Consider the following 24,730-nt stretch of genomic DNA (forward strand, 5'->3'; position numbering starts at 1 on the left):
CAACCCAATCCAAAAATGGGCAGAAGACCTAAATAGACATTTCTCCAAAGAAGACATACAGGTGGCCAAGAAGCACATGAAAAGCTGCTAACGTCACTAATTATTAGAGAAATGCAAATCAAAACTACAATGAGGTATCACCTCACACCAGTTAGAATGGGCATCATCAGAAAATCTACAAACAACAAATGCTGGAGAGGGTGTGGAGAAAAGGGATCCCTCTTGTACTGTTGGTGGGAATGTAAATTGATACAGCCACTATGGAGAACAGTATGGAGGTTCCTTGAAAAACTAAAAATAGAATTACCATATGATCCAGCAATCCCACTACTGGGCATATACCCAGAGAAAACCATAATTCAAAAAGACACATGCACCCCAATGTTCATTGCAGCACTATTTACAATAGCCAGGTCATGGAAGCAACCTAAATGCCCATGGACAAACGAATGGATACAGAAGTTTTGGTACATATATACAATTGAATATTACTCACCCATAAAAAGGAACAAAATTGGGTCATTTCTTGAGATGTGGATGCATCTATAGCCTGCCATACAGAGTGAAGTAAGTCAGAAAGAGAAAAACAAATATCATATATTAACGCATATATGTGGAACCTAGAAAGATGGTATAGATGAACCGGTTGCAGGGCAGAAATTGAGACACAGACGTAGCGAACAAACGTATGGACACCAAGGGGGGAAAGCGGCGGGGGGCGTGGCTGGTAGTGGGATGGATTGGGTGACTGGGATTGACATGTATACACTCATGTGTATAAAACTGATGACTAATAAGAACCTGCTGTATAAAAAAATAAATTACATAAAATTCAAAAAAAAAAAATTTTAATAGTTTAACATCATAACGCAGGGACAGTCATATCTTTGCGCTCAGCATTGCTCTTGTGGTTGTACATTTGCTGTGCTAAATAGATGCTTGCTTTATTTAATTATTCAAAAGTTCTTAATCATTGGTTTTGTCCATAAAACTAAACTTCTACAAGTATTTATTATTGCAGCATTTTGCTCTTACTATCCGAAGAATATATTTAGACTTCAATAGATTGGGCATATAAGGTTTTCATTCATAATTACCTCTAGAATACTTACCTATGTTTGGGAGTGAGTGGTCAGGTATCAGTGGTGAATCAGAACATTATGGCATACGTGTGCTACTGACTTGTTGCTGGTCTGTGATCACACGCTCATGGATGACACATGGGGCCAGGGATGCTGGTGCAGCCCCAGAATTCAGCTCCCTGTCCCATCTGCAGGTGCTTTGTGTTCTTCCTTCCTGTACCTGGCCACACCTCCCTGCAGTGAGAGCACCTGGGGATGTCATTGTTTGTGCAACAGTCTCTCCTACTAAGATGCTGCAACTGTGTCTGAGGCCGTTCCTTATCCTCTGTGCCCCGTGCAGGCTACACACACAATAGGTGCTCAATAAAAGCTTACTGAGTGAGTGAGAGAGGGGCTTTGATAGGAAGCGCCGTGGCCTGCAGGGGCTCACCGTTTTGTCATTTTCTCAGGAACCCTTTGGGGATGTGACAGAGAGGAGGCAGCTCCGTGCAAGGCTCCAGTGTAAGGACTTCAGGTGGTTCTTGAATACCGTGTATCCAGAACTGCACGTGCCTGAGGACAGGCCTGGCTTCTTCGGGATGGTGAGCGAGGTGGGCCCATGCTGGGCAGGGTGCTCCTGGCCTCCAGGTCTGATTGAGGAATGCTGTGAAAGAAAGACCCCCTTCATGGCAACAGCTGGCCTCTCCCACACCCCTCCCCCCTTTTCATCCACTGTCCTTCCTTCTCCCCTTGAGTCTCTGGGCCTTAGGTCCAGAATGTCAGCACAGGAAGCATCTCAGAATTGGTGAGTACAGCCTCCTATTTTACAGGTGGAAACTGAGGCTTGGGAACTTGGTGTTCCCAAGTCCTATTTTGTTATACTAACTCCTATCACATGACTTCAAGTCTCAGTAACTGGACCAGTTACTAATTCCCAACTCAGGGATCCACAAAAGCAGTAGTAGGGAAGGAGAGTCACTTGTGTTATTTCAAAAAAACTAAAAGAAATGTTGTTGGGATGAGGTCAACTAAAATGTCCAGCACCTTTGGCTTTTGCTTGAAACTCCACCAACTTAGGGAGGCCTCCTCTGCTGTGTTGTGTTCATCAGAAGAGCTGTGTTCCATTCTGGAAGTCTTGATAAATACAAAGCAGGGTATTGGTATGTTCATTTCAGTTAGCGTTATGAAAATGTTCAAACATACAGAAATGCAGAGAGAGTGGTGTAATGAACCCTGTCCCTGAGATTCTACAATTACCAAGATTTTGCCTTTCTTGCTTTCCCTCTTCTCTGCTCCACCCTCCCACTGACAGTGTGATACTGAATGAGGTTTAAGATTTCTTGCAGCTCTATTTATTTATAAAATATATTTCACTAAGGAGGTGTAGTCAAACGTACTATGCTCTAAAGTCATTCAAAATCATTCTCTATGTCTATCACCAACTTGATATAGTTAGCTTAATCAATCTGTTTTAATCTTTAGGAGTTTCTCCTTTTTTTTCTTCTTTTTTAGTTTTTCTTGTAGTTTCTTTGGTAGACCACATCTTTTGAACATAGGAAGCTGATTTGAGGTTGAGTTTCTTTGGTGGTCAAGAGTGGGGACAACTTGACTTAATGATGTTTGAGTTCTTCTAAATATAAGATGCTCTGATTATTCACATCTCCTGTTCTCAGGTTCCTTCACAAGCAAAGGGACATCAAGAACATGCTGTTCTGTGTTTTGTGAGCTAGTGGATTGTGGATTCTTCTTTCTATATGGCTGAGTCTTATCCTCAGGACCAGCCTAGCCAAAGGTGGACAAGGGCCAGGGCAAGAGTGGGGTTCAGAAGGAGGTTCTTTAAACTCTCCAGAAAGGGATTTGCAAGATGTTTGAGTCTTTCTCTGGAGGCTCGTGGAAGGGAGGAGGGAGCATGGAACCTCCCATGGTTTTTTGCTCTTAGAATGATTAAAGGGATTTAGATCCAAAAGTACCTTAGAGATGACATTAGATTAGGCAATGTTGAGTGATGGAGAGAGTACTGGACTTGGAGTCTGAGGTCCTAGATTCAAGACTCAGGTATCTCCACTTACCTGTTGTGTGACTTTGTGTGTGAATCATTGGCTCTGTATTATGCTGTTCCTGTAATCTACAGTGACGGACTTCTGATCTGTGGAATGCCGGGTCTCTCAATTGGGGTGTCCTTTGCAGATGGGCAATAGCAGGAGCTCCGTGGTACATACGCAAGGTGACAGTCCAGCTGTGTTTGGCCTAGTGCAGCAGTAAGGCTGCACTAATGAGACATGAAGTGGTATGAGCTCTCAGGCCATAAAGAGTTCATCTCTCTGCTCCTCAGGTTCATCATCTTAAAATGGAGCTTATGATTCCTGCCTGTGGTATAGGATGGGAAAACACTTTTAAAACTAGAAATGGCAGGGGCTCTTAGCAATGAGTCCAGTTCTTGAGGCAGCCACTCCTCTTACTCCATTTACCTGCCCTCACAGCCTTAGGTGGAATCTGGACTAAAACGCCTTTATGTTTTGTTTAGCTCCAGAACAAAGGACTAAAAGATTACTGCTTTGACTATAACCCTCCCAGTGAACACCAGATCACAGGACATCAGGTCATTCTGTACCACTGTCATGGGATGGGTCAGAACCAGGTAGGTGCTGCTTCTTTAATAGATTGACATTCTCAAGCTCTGGGACAATGGACAATGGGACGCTCAGTGCTCAAGGGATCATTGGTGTGGGCCTTTAAAGAGGGAGATGAGGGGAAATCTGTGTGTTTTTAAAGCATTAAGTATGTGACTTTTTTTTTTTTTTTTTTTTTTTGTGGTACGCGGGCCTCTCACTGTTGTGGCCTCTCCCGTTGTGGAGCACAGGCTCCGGACACGTAGGCTCAGTGGCCATGGCTCACGGGCCCAGCTGCTCTGCGGCATGTGGGATCTTCCCAGACCAGGGCACAAACCCGTGTCCCCTGCATCGGCAGGCGGACTCTCAACCACTGTGCCACCAGGGAAGCCCGTGACTTTTTTTTTATTATAAAGGTAATATATACTCATCACAGAACATTTGGGAAATATAAAAAGTAGAAGCAAGTAGTAAATGACAGGACCCAGAGCGACCACCATTATAATTAAGATATATTTACTTCCCGTGTCTTTTTTTTTTTAATTAATTTACTTATTTTTGGCTGCGCTGGGTCTTCGTTGCTGTGAGCGGGCTTTCTCTAGTTGTGGTGAGCAGGAGCTACTCTTCATTGCGGTGCGCGGGCTTCTCATTGCAGTGGCTTCTCTTGTTCGGAGCACGGGCTCTAGGCGCACGGGCTCAGTAGTTGTGGCACACGGGCTTAGTTGCTCCACGGCATGTGGGATCTTCCTGGACCAGGGCTCAAACCCATGTCCGCTGCATTGGCAGGTGGATTCTTAACCTCTGTAACACTAGGGAAATCACCCCATGTCTTTTAATACGTGACCTTCGTATTATGTATTTTAAATAGTTGTTATAATGTCTACATGTTTTATAGTCTCTTATTTCCATTACTTAATCGTACTTTACTTGTGTTGTTAGACACCCTTTGAGAATATCATTCCTAACGGCCCCTTGATATTCCTTTGTGTGGCTATATTAATTACTGTTGAGGTAACTGATTCCCTCCCTCTCTGTTTTTGTGACTATAAGTAACCCTGCCACTGACATCTTTGGTCAGAAAAAAAAAAAAAGAGGGAAAACACACCAACAGATCTGCATTTCAGATGACTTACTCAATTAATTCTTTTTTTCCTTAACATCTTTATTGGAGTATAATTGCTTTACAATGGTGTGTTAGTTTCTGCTTTATAACAAAGTGAATCAGCTATATGTGTACATATGTCCCCATATCTCCTCCCTCTTGCGTCTCCCTCCCACCCTCCCTATCCCACCCCTCTAGGTGGTCACAAAGCACCGAGCTGATCTCCCTGTGTTATGTGGCTGCTTCCCACTAGCTATCTGTTTTACAGTTGGTAGTGTATATAGGTTCACAGCACTCTCTCACTTCATCCCAGCTTACCCTTCGCCCTCCCCATGTCCTCAAGTCCATTCTCTATGTCTGTGTCTTTATTCCTGTCCTGCCCCTAGGTTCTTCAGAACCATTTTTTTTTCATATATATGTGTTAGCATACAGTATTTGTTTCTTGTATTTTCTCCATTCTGTTTCCACGATTTTGGATCATCTTTACTATCATTACTCTGAATTATTTTTCAGGTAGAAAAACTTTCTTCTTGAAAGTTTTTTCAGGAAAGTAGACTGCCTGTTGCCTCTTCATTTGTTTGGCCTGGTGGTGCTTACCTTGCTTCTTCATCTGCTGTGTGTTTCTTTGTCTTCTCATTTTGCTTAACTTACTGTGTTTGGGGTCTCCTTTTCGTAGGCTGCAGGTCCATAGTTCCCGTTGTTTTTGGTGTCCGCCCCCAGTGGCTAAGGTTGGTTCAGTGGGTTGTGTAGGCTTCCTGGTGGAGGGGACTGGTGCCTGTGTTCTGGGGGATGAGGCTGTATATTGTCTTTCTGGTGGGTGGAACCACATCCGGTGATGTGTTTTGGGGTGTCTGTGACCTTATTATGATATTAGGCAGCCTCTCTGCTAATGGGTGGGGTTGTGTTCCTGTCTTGCTAGTTGTTTGGCATAGGGTGTCCAGCACTTGCTGGTCGTTGAGTGGAGCTGGGTCTTAGCATTGAGATGGAGATCTCTGGGAGAGCTTTCGCCGTTTGATATTACATGGAGCTGGGAGGTCTCTTGTGGACCAGTGTCCTGAACTCGGCTCTCCCACCTCAGAGGCACAGGCCTGACACCTGGCCGGAGCACCAAGACCCTGTCAGCCACACGGCTCAGAAGAAAAGGGAGAAAAAAAAAAAAGAAAGAAAGAAAGAAAAAAATAAAATAAGATAAAATAAAAAGTTATTAAAGTAAAAATAATTATTACAAATAAAAAATTAAGGAGTAATTTATAAAAAGAAAGAAAGAAGAGAGCAACCAAACCAAAAAACAAATCCACCAATGATAACAAGTGCTAAAAACTCTACCAAAAAAAACCCAAGAAAAAAACGGACAGACAGAACCTTAGGACAAATGGTAAAAGCAAAGCTATATAGACAAAATCACACAAAGAAGCATACACATATACACTCACAAAAAGAGAAAAAGGAAAAAAAATATATATATCTATATATTTTTAAAAAAAGGAAGAGAGCAACCAAATCAATAAACAAATCTACCAATGATACTAAACTCTAAATACTAAACTAAGATAAACATAAAACCAGAAACAAATTAGATGCAGAAAGCAAACCCCAAGTCTACAGCTGCTCCCAAAGTCCACCCCCTCAATTTTTGGATGATTCATTGTGTATTCAGGTATTCCACAGATGCAGGGTACATCAAGTTGATTGTGGAGATTTAATCCGCTGCTCCTGAGGCTTCTGGGAGGAATTTTCCTTTCTCTTCTTTGTTTGCACAGCTCCGGGGGTTCAGCTTTGGATGTGGCCCTGCCTCTGTGTGTAGGTCGCCTGAGGGCGTCTGTTCTTCGCTCAGACAGGACGGGGTTAAAGGAGCAGCTGATTCAGGGGCTCTGGCTCACTCAGGCCAGGGGAAGGGAGGGATACGGATGCGGGGCGAGCCTGCGGCGGCAGAGGCCAGTGTGACGTTGCAGCAGCCTGAGGCCCGCCATGCGTTCTCCCGGGGAAATTGTCCCTGGATCACGGGACCCTGGCAGTGGCGGGCTGCACAGGCTCCCGGGAGGGGAGGTGTGGATAGTGACCTGTGCTCACACACGGGCCTCTTGGTGGCTGCAGTAGCAGCCTTAGCGTCCCGTGCCCGTCTCTGGGGTCCGCGCTGATAGCTGCGGCTCGCGCCCGTCTCTGGAGCTCCTTTAAGCAGCGCTCTTAATCCCCTCTCCTCGCGCACCAGGAAATAAAGAGGCAAGAAAAAGTCTCTTGCCTCTTCGGCAGCTCCAGACTTTTCCCGGACTCCCTCCTGGCTAGCCTGGTGCACTAACCCCCTACAGGCTGTGTTCACGCCGCCAACCCCAGTCCTCTCCCTGCCCTCCAACCGAAGCCCGAGCCTCGGCTCCCAGCCCCACCCGCCCCGGTGGGTGAGCAGACAAGCCTCTCGGGCTGGTGAGTGCCGGTCGGCACCGATCCTCTGTGCGGGAATCTCTCCGCTTTGCCCTCCGCACCCCTGTGGCTGCGCTCTCCTCCACGGCTCCGAAGCTTCCCCCCTCCGCCACCCCCCTTCTCCGACCGCGAAGGGGCTTCCCAGTGTGTGGAAACCTTTCCTCCTTCACGGCTCCCTCCCACTGGTGCAGGTCCCGTCCCTATTCTTTTGTCTCTGTTTTTTTTCTTTTTTCTTTTGCCCTACCCAGGTGTGTGGGGAGTTTCTTTCCTTTTGGGGGGTCTGAGGTCTTCTGCCAGCGTTCAGTAGGTGTTCTGTAGGAGTTGTTCCACGTGTAGATGTATTTCTGATGTATTTGTGGGGAGGAAGGTGATCTCCACGTCTTACTCCTCCGCCATCTTGAAGGTCTCTCCAGAATTAATTCTTAAATGAAATTATAGGATTTGATGTGTAGTGCCACATTGCAAAGCGGTTTTTAGGGCAGTTTCATCAGTCAGGGCCCAGGTCGATCTGTCTGGGTTAAGTGCTGAACTGCAAGCTGGGCAGGGGAGCAAGACCTGGAAGTTCTGAGGACCATAACAGGACCCTGGCCCGGGAAGCAGGCAAACCCGCCAGGGCGGGCCCAGGGGAGGATGCAGGAGAGAGCAAAGCGTTGGTTCTGGACTTTCAAAGCCTGCTGTCCTAAGTAAGGTGTCAGACACTGGAGACGAGGGGTGGGCATTCACGTTTTCCTCCAACCTGGAGTCACCCCAATTCCATTTGAATATTATGCACCATTATGGTCAACAGTAAGCTTTCATAATTCGGACCCCTACAACCTTAAAATTTTCAGGTTCTTCAACCCCCTTTAGAATAGCACTCCTCAAAGGTGTCCCCACCTGGTACCATCAGCATCACCTGAGAGCTTAGAAATGCAGATTCTCAGACCCATCCCATCCCTCCCCAACCCACCTCTTGTCTTGACCAGCTTTCAGGGAGATTTGTTTGAGAAGCAGTGCTCCATATGCCTTAAGAACAGGTCACCTGTGTCAGAATCTCCTGGAAGCAAGGGGATGGATCAGGGTGGATGGGTGGCTGTGTGTCTTGTTAGAAGTGTAAAAGTGCAGCTTCCTAGGCCCCACCTCAGACAGAAGGAATCCTCATTCCCTCTTTGGGAGTGGGGCCTGGAATCAGCATTTTTCCTAGGCACACTAAGGTAGGAAAACCATTGCTCTGAAGAACAAGTCCTCCTGTTAGCAGTCCTGTTGCCTGCTTGTGCACAGAAGTTTTATAGTCTCCAAGGTATGGTTGCCTCCATTATATTTCGGGGGAAGAAGGAGGAAAGGAATGAAGAAAAGGAGAGGAAGTAGCTGGTCAAGGTCACAGAGAGCCCCTGACTGCTGGGACCGGTCCATCTTCTTTCCTGCCATTCTGCAACAGCCCGGGGATAGGCACAGCAGGTGTGGGGTGACCCAGGAACCAGCCCCACCCTCACAATCTAGCAAACGAGAAGGGCATGAGAAAGGGCCCCTCCATTCATGCTTGCTAAGCACCCCTCCAGAGGTGCACGTGGTGCTCCGGGGACACAGGCTGGTGTTGGTGGGTGAGGAGAGAAGGCTGGATCCCAGCACCCATGCCTTGGTGACCCCAGGTTCTCATCCCTCTTTCTAAAGACTTCCCTCTTTGCACATCAGAGGGTAACTGGCACGTGTTGGCCGCTCTGTTTCTAGTTTTTCGAGTACACATCCCAGAATGAAATACGCTATAACACCCACCAGCCAGAAGGCTGCGTGGCGGTGGAGGCCGGAATGGATGTTCTCATCATGCATCTTTGCGAGGGAGCCACCCCAGAGGATCAGAAGTTCATCTTGCAGGAGGTAAGGGAGCTGTCTCACGCCTTCCTTGCTGTCACTCCTGGTCCCATGGGCTGCAGAGGGGAGTCTGGAAGTAAAGCGAGTCCCTAGCAAGTCTCAGGGATGTGGCCCCTACAGGAGACCAGGAACTTCACAGTGACCCCAAGGGATCCTCTGGCATCCAGCATCGATAGCAGTTCTTTCCTCACTGTCCACTCCCTTTCAGTCTTCCTGTCCTCCTTACACTTTGAGCTGCGACTGGCTGGAATGGGAAGAGGCGCTGTCGCCAATGCGTTCAGAGATCATGTGGGGTTCAAACGAGTGAAACAAATTGCCAAGTGTAAGGACATGAGGTTAGATCTGAGTAGAAGCCACTCCCGTTGTCTAAGTCTCATTTTTCCCAGCTCTAAAGTGGAGACGATAATCACAGCCTTGTCTACCTCTAGTGAAGAGTAGATGTATGGCCAGAAAGAGTCTTTGGAAGCTGTAAAGCTCTATAGACATTAACTGTTACTTGTATAATAACCAAGAAAACCTCTCTGATGGAGTTGGTTCTCTATCAGAAGAGCCATTGTTGATTTGGAACTGGGTGTTATTTCACGTCTGAAAGGTACTACCTCTACCATGTTTGCAGTAAGCCCGTGGTGGGACTCATACATCAGGCATCTCCAAAGACTCACTGAAAAAGCACTTGAGGGAAGAAATCCAAAGAAAATAATTCAAAAGAAAGAATTAGTTCACTTTTATCGCAATGGAAAGCTTTCATTCCCAGCCTGGCCCCAGGGATAGAAAGATTCATCTATACTACTTATAAATGGATTAATTCTAAGTATAATTAGAAGTTGGAATATGCTTTCCTGTAGAAAGTGTTATGATTAGCAACGAAATTTGCAGGTTTCCTGGAAAAGCCAGGCACCATAGTGCTGTCTATGTGATATAAAAAATAATAGGGAAAAATATTTTTGTAAACCCCAAAAGTTTTGTCCTTCCCTTCTTTCTTCCAACTGAAAGCCATTGTAAGCCCTCAGAGAAGAGTAATGCAAGATAGAAATCATGAAATTGGTTTGAAATGTCGTTAAAATTTTACCTTAAAAATCTTTAATTTCAGTGACCATTTAAGCAAGTTTCTTTAGAAGGGTGGGAGGAGGGAAGTTTTAATTATTTACTTTCACATTATTCTAAAGGCAACTTATGAGCACCTTTAAGGGCTTTCCAGATTAATATTATTGAGATTCTTTTGCATCTAATTTTATTTCCAAGGGTTCTGTTTCCCTGGAACAGGTATACCCCTTGTTCTGCCCTTTTGCTGCTCAACCATGATGAAGTTCCTTGGGGCTGTACAGCTTACACCAGAGAGAGACGGAGGGAAAAACATAAACTCCAGAACTTGGGGAGAGACTTGCCGAGTTAACTCAGCAACAGTTGGGGAAAAAAGAAATGGGAGAGGAATTAGAGAGGGTCATTGTCCTTCGGGGTTTGGGAATTGGCATTGTTTGCAGAACCCGCTTCCTCTCTGGTGACCTGTCCCCTCACCCAGCTGGTCTGTGGCTGAGCTGGGACTAAAGCCAAGTTTCCAGATTCTCCACTTAAATACATAGGAGAAAGAGACTACCAGAGATGGAATTAGTTGACCTAAGAGAAGTGGAAGAGATTAATAAAGGATCTTTGGTCCTGGTTACCCTGAAGGAAAAGAACATCAGTGAGGGTGAGATATAGGGTCTGACCGATCCCAGAACGGCCAGCAGGTGGCACCATCGGCCCTGACGGTAGAGTCAAGGACCCCATGAAGAGCTCCGGGGAGAGAGAAGCATGACATACATTTCTACACGCCTGGCCCTCTCTATGCACAGGCAGTCATGGGCTGCCTTCATACCTGCAGACACTCACTACTCAATAAATATTTCTGAAATAATAAAAATCACCCTGAGCACTTAACAACACATTTTAAGGAAAAGATACTTTCTGAGGAATTGCTTATAATTATCTTGAACACCCAATGTCTATTATCTTTTGTAGGATGGTTCTTTATTTCATGTACAGTCCAAGAAATGTGTTCAGGCTGAGAGGAAGGACGTGAGCGACAGTTTTGTACCACTCTTACGAGACTGTACCAACTCAGATCATCAGAAATGGTTCTTCAAGGAACGCATGGTATGAAGTGTCACTGTACTACGGAGCCCATCTAGAGGAGATGGGGGGAGCCCCTGGACTCCGTGTTTAACAGACTTAGCTAAGCACAGAGACAGACACACCAAAAACTTGGCTGCTCTTCTTTTCATAAGGAAATCATTTTGTGATTTGTGAAAGTGATGTTGGCTTTAATAAAAATGTGAATAAGCTTTGTACTGATGTTGAAAACTTTAAAATTGTTCCCAAATACCCTGTTTTCAAAGGGTAGTCATAAAATGTTAACTGTAGGTATTCAGAGAATTAAAAGCTTTAACTATTTTTCTATCAAGATGTATATTCTACTGTCATGTCTTTTTATTCCCCTTAGCAAAAAGGTAAATATTTTATTTTGGTATTTGAAAGGATTCCCAGGTATGAAGATGTTTGCATGGAAATTAGACTCATGCAATGTACTTTGCATAAATTGATAATACCTCAAACATTGGGTTAAGATTTTTCTCCTTGTAGATAGGTGGACACTGGAACATTATATTGATGCCTTCAGGTCATTGAGATAACCTAGATTTATTTAATGAAGAATGCTACTTGGTTGTGTGTTGCTGTCATAGTCAAAACTTTATGTTAGTCAAAGAGGACTCACCAAAGCTGAAACTTCAAGGGAACAATTTGATGTACTGGGCTAATATAAACTTCAACTGCACAGAGTGGACTTCTGACAATGCCTAGCTATGGGATGGCTGGCTACTTTTAGTAATTACCACAATGACTTTAAAACATGTTTATATCATTTTTAATTTTTATCACACATTAGTGTCAGGGAGAAATGTAAAACTGTATGTGAAATTCAGTTTTCACATTTGTTCATTAATAATATTTGGTCATTTCAATCCATGTTAGATTTTGTGCCGCAGCAGCTGCTGCAGTTTCTCTTCATAATTCTGATTTGTGAACGATCCCAGATCTACTTCTGAGATCTTGTCAACTTGATGAAGTCAATATGCGTGATTTTTTTTAAAAAAAGCAAGAACATTGCCAATCTTTGTTTTTTGCAGTCAGTCAGATGTGAGAGATGACACATGTCTTCAATTGATTAAAAAGCATCAAATTTTGTCTCAGGCTCTTTTTTACACATTTCCCTTTGAGGGATGCAGTTTAACAATTAGCCAGGAACAAATCTAGTTGACCTGGCTTGGATCAACCTGATGCATCTTAACCACTCTGAACTTCAGTTTCTTCATCTGTGCATTGAGAATAATGAAACCAAGCTTGTGGGGCACTTGTGAGGATTAAACAACATAGAGCAGGTGAGGGCTTAGCTTAGTCCCTGGCATACAGTATGGGTTCATTAAATTTCTGTTTTCAGAAATGCACTTTATAAAATGTGAAGCACAGTAAACATCAGTAGGTGTTTATTCAAAAATAAATATTAAATAATTTAGTTATTATATCTTTACAGGATTAAATAGCTCCTCAGCAGGCGGGAATACGATATGAACTCCTTCCAGCACAGCTCAGTTCTCCTGTAAATGTAATATGCTGTGAGGCCAAAGCTTCCCTCCTCCATTGTGGTAACTTATAAAGCAGGTGAGATGCCCCCTCGGCCTGTAATGGAGGTAAGAAGTCCTGCCCTGCCCCCTCCTCCCGCCCTTCCTGCAGTGTCAGTCTGAGCTCCATTGAAGGGGTGTCAGCCCCTCCCAGGGTATAGGAAGACAGTTCAGGCAGACAGAAAATTAATGCTGATCAAATTCATAATGAGTGCTGGGCGTCTACACAAGCATTTTTGGGTGTGTTCACTGGGCACTGCCGGTAATTAGCTTTGCTTGAGAAGTCATCCCTCTTACTCTCGCCAGCAGTTTCTATGTGGTAATTTTTATTTATTTTTTATTATTATTATTTTTTTTGCGTTACGCGGGCCTCTCACTGTTGTGGCCTCTCCCCTTGCGGAGCGCAGGCTCCGGACGCACAGGCTCAGCGGCCATGGCTCATGGGCCTAGCCGCTCCATGGCATGTGGGATCCTCCCGGACCGGGGCACGAACCCGTGTCCCCTGCACCGGCAGGCGGACTCTCAACCACTGCACCACCAGGGAAGCCCCTATGTGGTAATTTTTAGTATGGAAGAACTAATAAAAATATTCAGGGTGTCCAGGAAGATATTTTCAGACTCTAAGGCAATTTACAATATTTTGAGGAATATTCCCTTCACTAATGGATGAGGAGTCTCAGCCTGGGTAGGTCTCCACCTGCCCCACTGGAAGGTGTGGATTGGCCTCCAGTCCTGTTGTGTGGAGTCAGGATCCTGGGGGCCAGCCCCTGCTGGGGTAGGTTGCTTCACCTGCTAGCACTCATTTCCTCATGTGCATGATATGGATAAGAATGTCCTCTGTTAAGTTCTCAGATATATTTTTAGTTACTTTTTTAGCAGTTGCCCTAAGGGATTATGTTATGCTTCCTGGATTTATTACAATCTTCTTTATTCTTAGTATTGAGTTAATTTGAGTAAAATTTAGCAAATTTGTATCAGTATAGCTCCTATCTCCTCCCCTGTGCTATTATGGACATATATGTTATATCTATATGTTATAAACTCAGTAACAGAGTGGTTTAGGTCTTGCTTTAAATAGTAAGAGAAAAAGAAAAAATATGCACATATAATATACACACAGTCTCTTATATTTACCCATCTATGTACCATTTTCCATGCTCTTCATTACTTCCTGTGAATCTGAGTAACCCTCTGGTGTAATTTTCTTTCAGCATAAGGCCTTTCTTTGGTATTTCATCTAGGATAGATATGTTAGCAATAAATTCTCTCAGTTTTTGTTTATTTGGGACTGATTTTATTATACTTTCAGTTTTTGGAAAGATAGTTTAGCTGGATATAGAATGCTAGTTGACAAGGATTTTTTTTCTTTCAGCACTGTGAATTTGGGATTACACTACCATAGTGTCACCATTGTTTTGACTGACAGGTCATCCATTAATCATTTTGTTACCTGTATGGGATGAATCATTTTTCTGTTGCTGCCTTTAAGATGTTCTCTTTGTCTTTCGGCCGTTTAAGATATGTGTAAATGTGGTTTGTATTTATTGTACTTGGAGTTCGTTGAGCTTGGAATGTAATTTAATGTTTTAAAAATCAATTTGGGAAGGTTTTAACCATTATTTCTTCAAATATTTTTTCTGCCCCTTTCTCTGTTCTTCAAATTGGATAATTTCTGATGATCTATCTTTAAATTCACTGATTTCTTCTGTCAAATCAAACTATTGAGCTATGTAGTCATTTTATTCCAGTAGTCATTTTTCGTAGTCATTTTTTTTCAACTCTGAATATCCATTTGGTTCTTTTTGGTAGTATCTGTTTCTCTGTTGAGATTTCCTATATATTGACTCATTGTTAGCATATTTTCCTTTAGTTCTTTGATTATAGTTTTATTTAATTATTTGAATATATTTTTAATAGCTGCTTTGAAGCCTTTGTAACTTAGCAGCTTAAAACGTTAAATATATTATCTTACAGTTCCTGTAGGTCAAAAGTTTGCACATGGCTTTTTTTTTTTTTTTTTGGCTGCGTTGGGTCTTTGTTGCTGCGCGCGGGCTTTCTCTAGTCGTGGCGAGCAGGGGCTACTCTTCATTGCGGTGTGCAGACTTCTCATTGCGGTGGCTTGTCTTGTTGCAGAGCACGGGCTCTAGGTGCCTGGGCTTCAGTAGTTGTGGCTCGTGGGCTCTAGAGCGCAGGCTCAGTGGTCGTGGCACACAGGCTTAGTTGCTCCGCGGCATCTTCCCGAACTAGGGCTCGAACCCATGTCCCCTGCATTGGCAGGCAGATTCTTAACCACTGTACTGTGCCACCAGGGAAGTCCCTTACACATGGCTTGACTGGATTCTCTGCTCAGGGTCTCCCAAGGCTTCAGTCAAGGTGTCCACCATGGCTGTGATCTCATCTGTGATCTCACTGATTGTTGGCTGAATTCAATTTCTTGAGGCTGTAGAACTGAGGACCTCAGCTCTAAAAGGCCATTTTCCATTTCCTGCCATATGGCCTTCTACACAACATGACAGTTTTCTTCTTCAAGGCCAGTAGGAGAGTGTCTGTTGCTGACTCTTATCTCTTCCAAGTTCTCACTTGATCTAGTCAGGTTGACCCAGGATAATCTTCCTCCTGTTAACTCAGAAGTCAACTGATTAGGGACCTTAATTACATCCAGGTAATTCCTTCTCTGGAGTGATATGCCATCATATCCACAGATCCTGCACACACTCAAGGGGAGCGGATTATATTCGGCATGTGTACCAGGAGGCAGGACTCTTGGGGGGTCATCTTAGAATTCTGCCTATCACTGTGCACCTTTGATCCCCAATAATTCACATCCCTTACACATAAAATACATTCACTCCCTCCCAATGTTCCCAAGAGTCTCATCTCATTACAGCATGAGTTTAAAGTCTAAATTTTCATCATCTAAATCTAAATCTCATCAGCTAAAAGTCCAAAATCTAAATCAGGTCCAGGTACAGGTGCAGCTCCTGGGTATCATTTCAGTATATGCAACTGCTAGGACACCATTGCTCTCCATCTGTTACACTGAAGAGGCCATTTATCCACCCCAATACTCCCAACATACAGTGGTAGGAAGGCATAGGATAATGTTTATAGATATTCTGGCTCAAACAGGGGGAAATGAAAGTCAAAAGGAGTCATGGGTCCATAATTGTTTTGAAATCAGGTAAATGTTTGACTTATCTTGATTCAATTTCAAGACCTGGGAATAATCATCAGGGGCTTTTGGCTCTTTCCTCTGGGCACGTGGTTCCACCTTCTTGTCATCCTTACTGTTTTATGAAAAGTAACACACATTTGCAGCTGAGTAGTTTTGTGAGCCTGCTTCCCACCAGTAGAATTTTGGGTGTCCAACCTCCTCTTTTCATTTTGTTCTCTCTCTCTGTGTCCCATTTAGTCCAAGCTGGCAGCATTTCTTTTCTTTTTTTGTTGTTTTAATATTTATTTATTTATATATTTATTTGGCTCTGCAGGGTCTTAGTTGTGGCATGCGGGATCTAATTCCCTGACCAGGGATCAAACCTGGGCCTGCTGCATTGGGATCATGGAGTCTTAGCCACTGGACCACCAGGGAAGTCCCCAAGCTGGCAGGATTTCTGCTGAGATAATTCTCAAGAACTTTATGGTATTTCATGGATTCACTGCTTTTCACTCCATTAGGCAGGAGCCACATCCACTAGATCTTTTCAAACAAATCCCTTTTCTCTCTTGGCCTCCTGTTGAGAAGGCTGAGTGATAATGACCTTAAGCTTCCTGGATGCCCCTGGTGTAGTCAAGAAGATCCATGACAGGCACACACTCTTCATCTCTTAAAAGGGCCCTTTGTGTGACTGAACGTTCTGAGCTTTTGATCTTTCTGAGGTTTTAACAAAAGATTGTACAGTCACACACTCAGTCTTTTCTCTATGCCACATTTTCAGTAGCCATTCTGATTTTTAGCCTCTTTTGCCATCTGGAGAGGCTGAAAATTTTCTAAATAATTCAGTCCTACTTAATTTTCGTATAGCAGTTTTCCCTCTGAATAATCTCTCTCCTCTTTCATTTTACCATAAGCAGCAAGAAGAAACCAGGCAGCATCTTCAGCACGACTTGGAAATCTCCTTAGCTATATAACTAGGTTCATCCCTTAAAAATTCTACATAACTGCTGGAGACGATTTTGCTAAGCTTTCTGCCACTATATAATAAGGATCTCCACTTTCTAATAACATGTTCCTCACTTTCTTCTTAACCTTCATCAGCAGCATCGTCAACATTTATATTTCTGCTAACAGTCTGTTTAATTAAGGAAATTTAAGCTTTCTCTATTATGTGCTGCAGAATTCCTCCAGCTTCCTCCTACTGCCCAATTCTAAAGCTGCTCCTACATTTTAGGTATTTTTTACAGTGTCATCTCACTCCCAGTTACCAAAATCTTTATTAGTTTTCTATTGCTGCGTAATAGATTGCCTCAAATATAGTGGCAAATATAGTGGTTCCTGTAGGTCATAAGTCTGGACATGGCTTAGCTGGGTTCTCTGCTCTGGATCTCACTGGCTGAAATCAAGGTGTTGGCCAGGGCAGCTATCTCATCTGGGACTTGGGCTCTTCTTCCAAGCCCACTGTTGGCAGAATTCAGTTCCTTGAGGTTGTGGGACTGCAAACCTCAGCCTCTAGAGGTCGCTTGCTGAGAGATTCTCCTGCTGGCTTTGAAGAAATCAGCTGCCATGTTGTGATGGGCCATGTGGCTGGGACCTGAGGTAGCCTCTGGGAGCTCAGAGTGATCAAATTCATGTTGAATTTGTGGAAACAAAGACTCATCAGTATGATTATTACATTAATAACACTGAAGACAATGCAGGTGCATTTGAAACTCTGGTTCAGGGATGCCCATCTCATCAGATGCCTACTTACCATTCCAGAAGATTCCTTTTTGAAAACTTGTAAAAATTCCCAAGAACCTGAACCTTCATTGCATGACAGTCTCCTTACACGTGAGTTGGGAAGATTTGTTTTATTTATATGGGTCAATTCTGGATATGTGTTAAAGGGAAATTTCCTGTGCTAACTAGCGTCCCTTTTCTCCTCCTATGAAAGCAGTACTTTTCACAATTTAATGTGCATGGGAATCACTTGACATCTTGTTAAAAGGTAGATTCAGGTTCAGTAGGTCTGGGATAGGCCTTGAGATTCTGCATTTCTCACACACACGCGGATGATGCCAGTGCTGCTGCTCTGTGGATCAAATTTTGAGTAGCAGGTTATTCAAGTGAGAATAAGAATGCAGGTCCTGGTTGCCTGGTCACTGGTGTCTATTCTCACACACACACTAGATGGTGTTGTCAGCTCAGGAAATATCACAATGCTTTAGTTGCAGGCGTGTCTGTTGATCTAAAAAAATCCTCCAAATCTCAGGTCCATGGGATGCAGACCTGGAAGGTACCCAGAGATCATCCTTTGCCCAGTGTAGCTGATGGGTGGAGGTGGTAATGAGGTCCATGAGGGAAGGGGGTTGCCTGAGATCACACAGCAAGTTAGGGACAGCGTTTTCTTTGTCAATACCTGTCAGTCTATGTAGTAATCAGTGTTCTAAATTTGGCCTGGGTGTGTTTTACTTAAAGTGTTAAATTGGTACTCTTTTTTTAAAAATTGTATCTTCAAATATTGGCTTGCTGTATTACATTAAATTATAAAGGAAAATTAGTTTCCTATCTTGATAAGAAGTTCTAAAGACTTTGCCACATGGTTTGTTGTATCATAGCCGCAATGTTTATTTAGCAAGTGGGGTTGGAAATGCTGGCCTCTTACAGTCTCCTAATGTTTGTGAGATTTAGTGCACTGTACACCAAATTTCTCACACTTATACACAACTTTAGAGTTTCGTTTTCAAGAGTTTTATTTTGTTTGCTCCTATAAAGTCGACTGAGCGAGGATTGCTGTCTCCTTTTTATTATCAACATCTGCTGATAATAATACCACGAGTTGGGCACTGCTCTAAGCACTTCATGTAAATGAGCTAATTTAATGCTGAAAACGCCCAGTGAGGTGGGTGTTGGTCCTCCCCTCCCCTCCTCCCAGCTTCCCCCATCCCCAATTTAAAGGTGAGGACACTGAGGCTCAGAGAGTGTAGGGAACTTGTCTCAGGTCACACAGCTAATCAGTGGCAGTGCTAGAACTGAACCCAGAGGGTCTTACTCCAGAGCTCAGTTGTAACTGCTGGGACCTGGTACCTCCTGGAGGGGAGGGGAGGCGACTTGCCCAAGTCAGGCAGCTTGTACACCCTGGCATCAGCTCTCCCCTCACTCTTAGTCCAGTTACAGCACACTGCTGGTCATGGCATGAGAATTAATGGGAGTCTGTCCTGCTTGGAGAGTACAGGGGTCACAGCAGAGCCACGTCTCTGGGCAAGTGCCAAGTCAGGGAGCAGAGCCAGGCATAGAGCTCCAGGCTCAGAGCCGCTGGGGGCGCAGACCTGCTCCTCCGGGTGCCATTGTCCTGGTGGGCTCCGTTTTGCCCACACCCACACTCTGCCCTCTTTCTCTTTAAAACGAGGCAAGAGTAGGAAGGCAGGATTCAAGAAGAGGGTGGGGGGTGTTTCTTCAGTTTCCCCTTTGAGATTCTTGCTGCAAAGCCAAGGAGGCCCACAGTCCGTGGCCAGATCCCCTGCGGTTGCCCCATCCAGCACTTTGCTGTCTTTGGAGGGTTTAAAGCCCGTGGGACTGAGAGTTCTGTCCCATCTGCCATGTCATGATTGCTCTGTGAATCATCTCGAACCTTCTTTTACAAGGCAAGGGTCAGTGGAACTGGTTGCTCATCAGACTGTTAAGATGGTTATTTCAGTGTCCTAAAAAGAAATTGCCTGATGGGTGTGTCTATTGGGCAGCTCTCGTTATTAACTCAAGAGTGATTGCACAGCACCACTGGATGCTGACTGCCAACTGTTATAAAAGGAAGCAAGTTACTGGGTTATAGAATTTGCAGGGACTTTACAAGTCACGTGTTCAACTCCCCCCTAAGCAGGAGTCCCTCCTTGTCCCCAGCAGTGGCCAGCCAGCCCTAGCTTGCTTACTGCTGGTGGGGGGATGCTCCCCCCTTCACAGGTCATCCGTTGTGTTCTTGGACAGCTTCTTACGAGGCTGAAATCTGTCTCTCTGTAGCCTCCTTATTGCTCTGGACCCCCTGCTTGGAGGCCACCCAGCATGTGTGCTCTCTCTTGCCCTCAGAGATTCAAGGAGAGAGAGGATATGTGTCTCAATCTTCTCTCCTCCAGGCTGTCAGCCCTCCCTTCCTCAAAACATCATTATGGAATGTGGTTTTCACTGGAGTTCTGTGAGGGAGTAAAGATAGACGCTTGCATTAAATCTTCTGCATTTCACCGAAGGTCAAGACTCCATTCCCCATCCCTGCAGAGAAGTCTCATCTAGCTCAGGATCCCCCAGATGCTCTGAGGGCAGTGAAACGACATAAGTGGGCTGTAGGGTGGGACAGCAAGAGCGAGAGAAATGGTATAAGAGAAACTTCATTTTCTATAAGAGGAAGTCAGTAATAATGGTCTAAAACTGAAAAGTCGTGAGAACCCAGGCCTAATGTGTTATTCGAAGTTCTGAGGCGAATACTGGAAGAAATTGCTGAAAATGTTGACAGGAGGGGCTCTCTTGAGAGCCAGATCTGGGTAGGGTTGGGACAGGGACTGCTGATTTTATTATAAACCTTGAGTACTATTAGGCTTTTTAAGCTAAGTACATGTACTTAAGCTAAGTATATTTGTTGAAAATTATCTTTAAAAATTCTCCCAAATGGAGTCTGGGCTCAAAGTCTTGTTAGTAGGGAAACAATTAGGTGCCTAGGTTTGGCTTTATTTGGCAGGGTAGATTTAAAAGACGTTGGGATATGTAGAAGGACAGACCTGGATATAAATTTGGTCTGGTGAACTTGCCAGCTTTGTGACTTCGGGCAAGTTACTTAACCTCTCTGAGCCACAGTTCCTCATCTGTAAAATAGAGGCAGTGCTAGGACCTAACTCTAGGGGGTTGTGAGGATTAAATGAGATGAGGCAGGCTCAGGGCACCCAGCAGAATAGGGGCTCAGGGACCATTTCCTGGCCACAGATTCTCTGTTGCTCGATCCCAGAGATATCCCGAGGACCAGAGCAGCTGTCAGAAAAAACACATATCTCAACTCCCACCCACAGAATGTTTGCTCTTCATAGAAGTCCTGGATTCAGTGCCTTATGGTAGAACAAGCAAGCAGGAGTCCTTAGTGGCTCCTAGTCCTCCTTCCCTCTCCATCCTCAAGGAAATTAGCTTTTTGTGTGTGTGTGTGTGGTATGCGGGCCTCTCACTGCCGCTGCCTCTCCTGTTGCGAAGCACAGGCTCCGGATGCGCAGGCTCAGCGGCCATAGCTCACAGGCCCAGCCACTCCACGGCATGTGGGATCTTCCCGGGCCGGGGCACGAACCCGTGTCCCCTGCATCGGCAGGTGGACTCTCAACCACTGCACCACCAGGGAAGCCTGGAAATTAACTTTTTAACCCTTCTCCTCTCATAACTAGTTCATCTCTGAGAAAACTTTGAACCCAAGAGCAGCAGGGGGTTGGGGGTCACTTCAGTCCAATCTTTTTGCCATGAAGTGGGGGCACTGCTCCTCGAGAGGGGCCAAGAAGGGGGCCACCAGACCAGTTCATCCTCTGTGCCTGCGGGTAGGGGACAGGAGCAATAGCCTCAGCCTCTCTGCAAAAACCCTAGCAGGCCACGAGATTTGGAAGACTCGGGGAGCTTGTCCCGAGGTAGACTAGGCTCAGCTCACTCCTTTTGGAACCAGAAACTGAGGCAAAATAAAACTGCCTTTTCTGGGTAGGATTCTGGACAGTTCTGGGAACTTGTCTGCAAAACAAATTGATTTATGGGGATCCAGCTGTGAGGAACTGTACAAAACAGGGATCAGAGGAGATATACTCCAGATGTGGCTTCATTAAGGTCAAGGGTAGAACAATGGGATTGAAAGACTTCCGAGGTCCATTGGGCCATGGAGACTTCGAGAAAGTATGGCCAAGGGCCTGTGGCTTCCAGCTGCTGATTCCGAGCTGTAAAACAGCTTAGAACTCATTCTGTCCAACCTCTTGAAACTACAGATGGGGACCCCAAGGCCCAGAGAGGGAAGGGGCTTACCCAGCATCACACATGGAGGGGAGACAAGGCTGGACCAGAAGCCACATCTGCTGCTGCCGGTACCAACATCTGTCTCATCACCTACCCCTGCCTCTCACTCCTGCCTTTCAGAATCCAGCCCAAGGTTGTTTTCTTAATCAAAAGTTGAGGGAAGACTTAACTCTGCCACACTCTGATGGTAACTTGCCCAGTGAGGAGACCAGGCTCACCCTAATGCTGGGGGGAAAGCTCCCTCCCCACTTCACGGGCTGCTGAGACCCTGGGTGACACCTTCTGTTGGAGCAGTCGGTCCCTGTGCTTCTGGAGCTGGAAGTGGTACTTTGTCAGGTGCCTGTTCCCTGTCCTCTGAGGGTGAGGGCAGGATGCCCTCCTACTGCATTGCCAGTATTGGGAATGAATTTCAGTTTTTTTTTAAATGTAGTTTTTTTTTAAATATTACAGCTATTATTTATTTATTTTATTTGGCCATGCCTCAGGGCACGTGGGATCTTAGTTCCCCGACCAGGGATCAAACCTGTGCCCCCTGCATTGGAAGCATGGAGTCATAACCACTGGACCGCCGGGGAAGTCCCAGATTTCAGGTTTCTGAAGCTTGGAAATGAGATTCACATTTGGCAGAATCTCGAATTAAGTCTGGTCTCCCACTTCTACTACAGCATTCCTGACATGTCTCTCTCTCTTTTTTTTTTTTAATTTTTAAATATTTATTTATTTATTTATTTGGTTGTGCTGGGTCTTAGTTGAGGCAGGCAGGCTCCTTAGTTGTGGCTCAAGGGCTCCTTAGTTGCGGCTCACCGGCTCCTTAGTTGTGGCATGCAAACTCTTAGTTGCGGCATGTGCATGGGATCTAGTTCCCCAGCCAGGGATCAAACCCAGGACCCCTGCATTGGGAGCGTGGAGTCCCAACCACTGCGCCACCAGGGTAGTCCCATCTTCTTTTTTTTAAAAAACACTTTATTTTTTCCAGATTATTAAAAAATATATATGCTCAGCTGAAAATTTGGAAACTATGCAAGAATATAAAAGAAATCACTTAAGTTCTCACAATCTAATGACAGCACCATTTGGAAGCATTTCCTTCCAGTCTTTTTTCATTATTACAATTCCTTTTATTTGGCTGGAATTGGCTCAATATTAGCTTTTGCCAAATGAACATGGTTCTGTCCTTTGGGGAAATGCAGAATTAGTCTCCTTCCTCTGCCTATAACAGGGGTGTAGATGTGTGGCAACAATATGCACCCCCAGATTCTTCCCTCCTCTGGGAGAAAACCACAACTCCATTTTAAATGCCAAGGTTTTTAACAGTTACGGTCATTGCCATTTATTAAGAGCGTGCTACTTAAAAGGCACTGAGCTAATATTTTCATACATTGTTTAATCTTCACAACAGTCTTACAAAGGAGGTATTTTCTAGCTTCAATTTATAGAGGAAGAAACAGGCTCAGAGAGAATGGGTCCCATTTGAACTGATGGGAATTGAGTTCAATGAGATTATCACCTCCCTTAATCTGGCCTTTTTATCTTTATTAATGCAGCCTTACTAAAACTGCCTCTTGAATGCCAGACTTGCAAATCACACCTTTACATTTGTTCCTGACAAATTTATCTCCTTGATTCTGGCCCACAAAGATCTTTTTTTTTTTTTTCTCTTGTGATAATCTCTCTGACGCAGCATGACTCATGTAGAATTCCTAGCAATGATTAAAAAAAAAGGAAAAGAAAACCCTCCTAGCACAGTGCCTGGCACATAGTACTCACCCAGTACCTGGTTGCTATTATTATTATATGAGGTGGGTGACACTGTTTGGTTACCTGGGTTTCCCTCTGTTCCCCACAAAACACAGAACAATGTGCTAAAAGTAGCATCATGCTAAGGAGGGGTCCAGCCACCATGGTTGGTCTCTGAGATGGCTTCTAGAACATCCTTCCTTTCTAGCTGTTGGCAGAAACAAGAAGCCAAGAAGATGCTCCCTTGAATTTGGACCCTTCTGCCCCATGCCTGGCCCTGCCCTTCCCCTGGGGTCTCATCATCCTCCCCGTTGGTTGATAAGATAGGTCTGTCTTTGGTGGGAAGGGCCCCCTTCCCCCCACCAGCCTCCAGCCCATGACGTGGCAGCCTGCCTTGCTGTTGCTCGAGCTGCTGTCCCCTCAGAAGAGACGTTCCTTTTAGCGGGGTGGAGCTGTCAAAATGGATTTTAAAAAATGGGTTGTATTTTATTGTAATTTTTGGTTGTTTTCTAAATTTGGTCACAATCATGTCATCTTGTTCTAAAAAGAGAGGGAGGAAGCAGCTGCCCTCTGGGAAGGCTTCAGAGAGGAGAAGGAAAGGAAGAAAGCCCTCAGGCTTCCCTGCTAATTGTTCTGCTTCCTTCCTGAGCTCTCGAAAGCCCTCTCTGTGGGAGCAGAAGGGACAGATGTGGACTTGAAGATGCCCGCATGGTCTCCCTGACCTGGAAACTTCATGGAGGGCAGACTGTCACTGGCCACTGATGACACTCACCAAGGCTACTGGCCCCGTACAAGTGCCAGACAGCACAGACCCTGTTCCTGGACCCAGGAGATTATGATTCAAGGTAGAAACAGAAAGATGGGAAACGCCTGAAGAAAGGGCTGATCTTGTCTTCCTCAGAGAGGGGTGACATCTGTGCCATCTTGAAAGGCTGAGCAGCCTGTGGATAGATAGGGGGAAGGTGGTCCAAGAGGAGGGCAGCCTGGCTAGGAATGGTGGGCAGCGGTGTTACTGGAATGTGAGGAAGAGAGGCTGGGAGGTGAGGCCAGGTCCTGGCAGGGTCCACATCTTGTGGGGGGCTTGGATGCCAAGCTGAGGAGTTTAGAGGTCATCCTGGAGGCAGCGAGGAAAAATGGTCTTTGCAGTCAGG

General features: G+C 44.9%; 1 protein-coding gene across 1 annotated transcript in view; it reads left to right on the forward strand.

The window, feature by feature from the left end:
* Positions 1-11,475, forward strand: part of GALNT12 (polypeptide N-acetylgalactosaminyltransferase 12) — a 47,603-nt gene extending 36,128 nt beyond the window's left edge. Inside the window, exons 7-10 of the mRNA XM_079707076.1 lie at positions 1,532-1,663; positions 3,586-3,699; positions 8,895-9,041; positions 11,034-11,475. Of these exons, the coding sequence (XP_079563202.1) occupies positions 1,532-1,663; positions 3,586-3,699; positions 8,895-9,041; positions 11,034-11,174 (534 nt within the window). The 3' untranslated portion in view covers positions 11,175-11,475. The remainder of the gene's footprint in view (positions 1-1,531; positions 1,664-3,585; positions 3,700-8,894; positions 9,042-11,033) is intronic.
* The last annotated feature ends 13,255 nt before the right edge of the window (positions 11,476-24,730 follow it).

The sequence above is a fragment of the Hyperoodon ampullatus genome, assembly GCF_949752795.1.
Source record: "Hyperoodon ampullatus genome assembly, chromosome: 6".
Taxonomy (NCBI): domain Eukaryota; kingdom Metazoa; phylum Chordata; class Mammalia; order Artiodactyla; family Ziphiidae; genus Hyperoodon; species Hyperoodon ampullatus.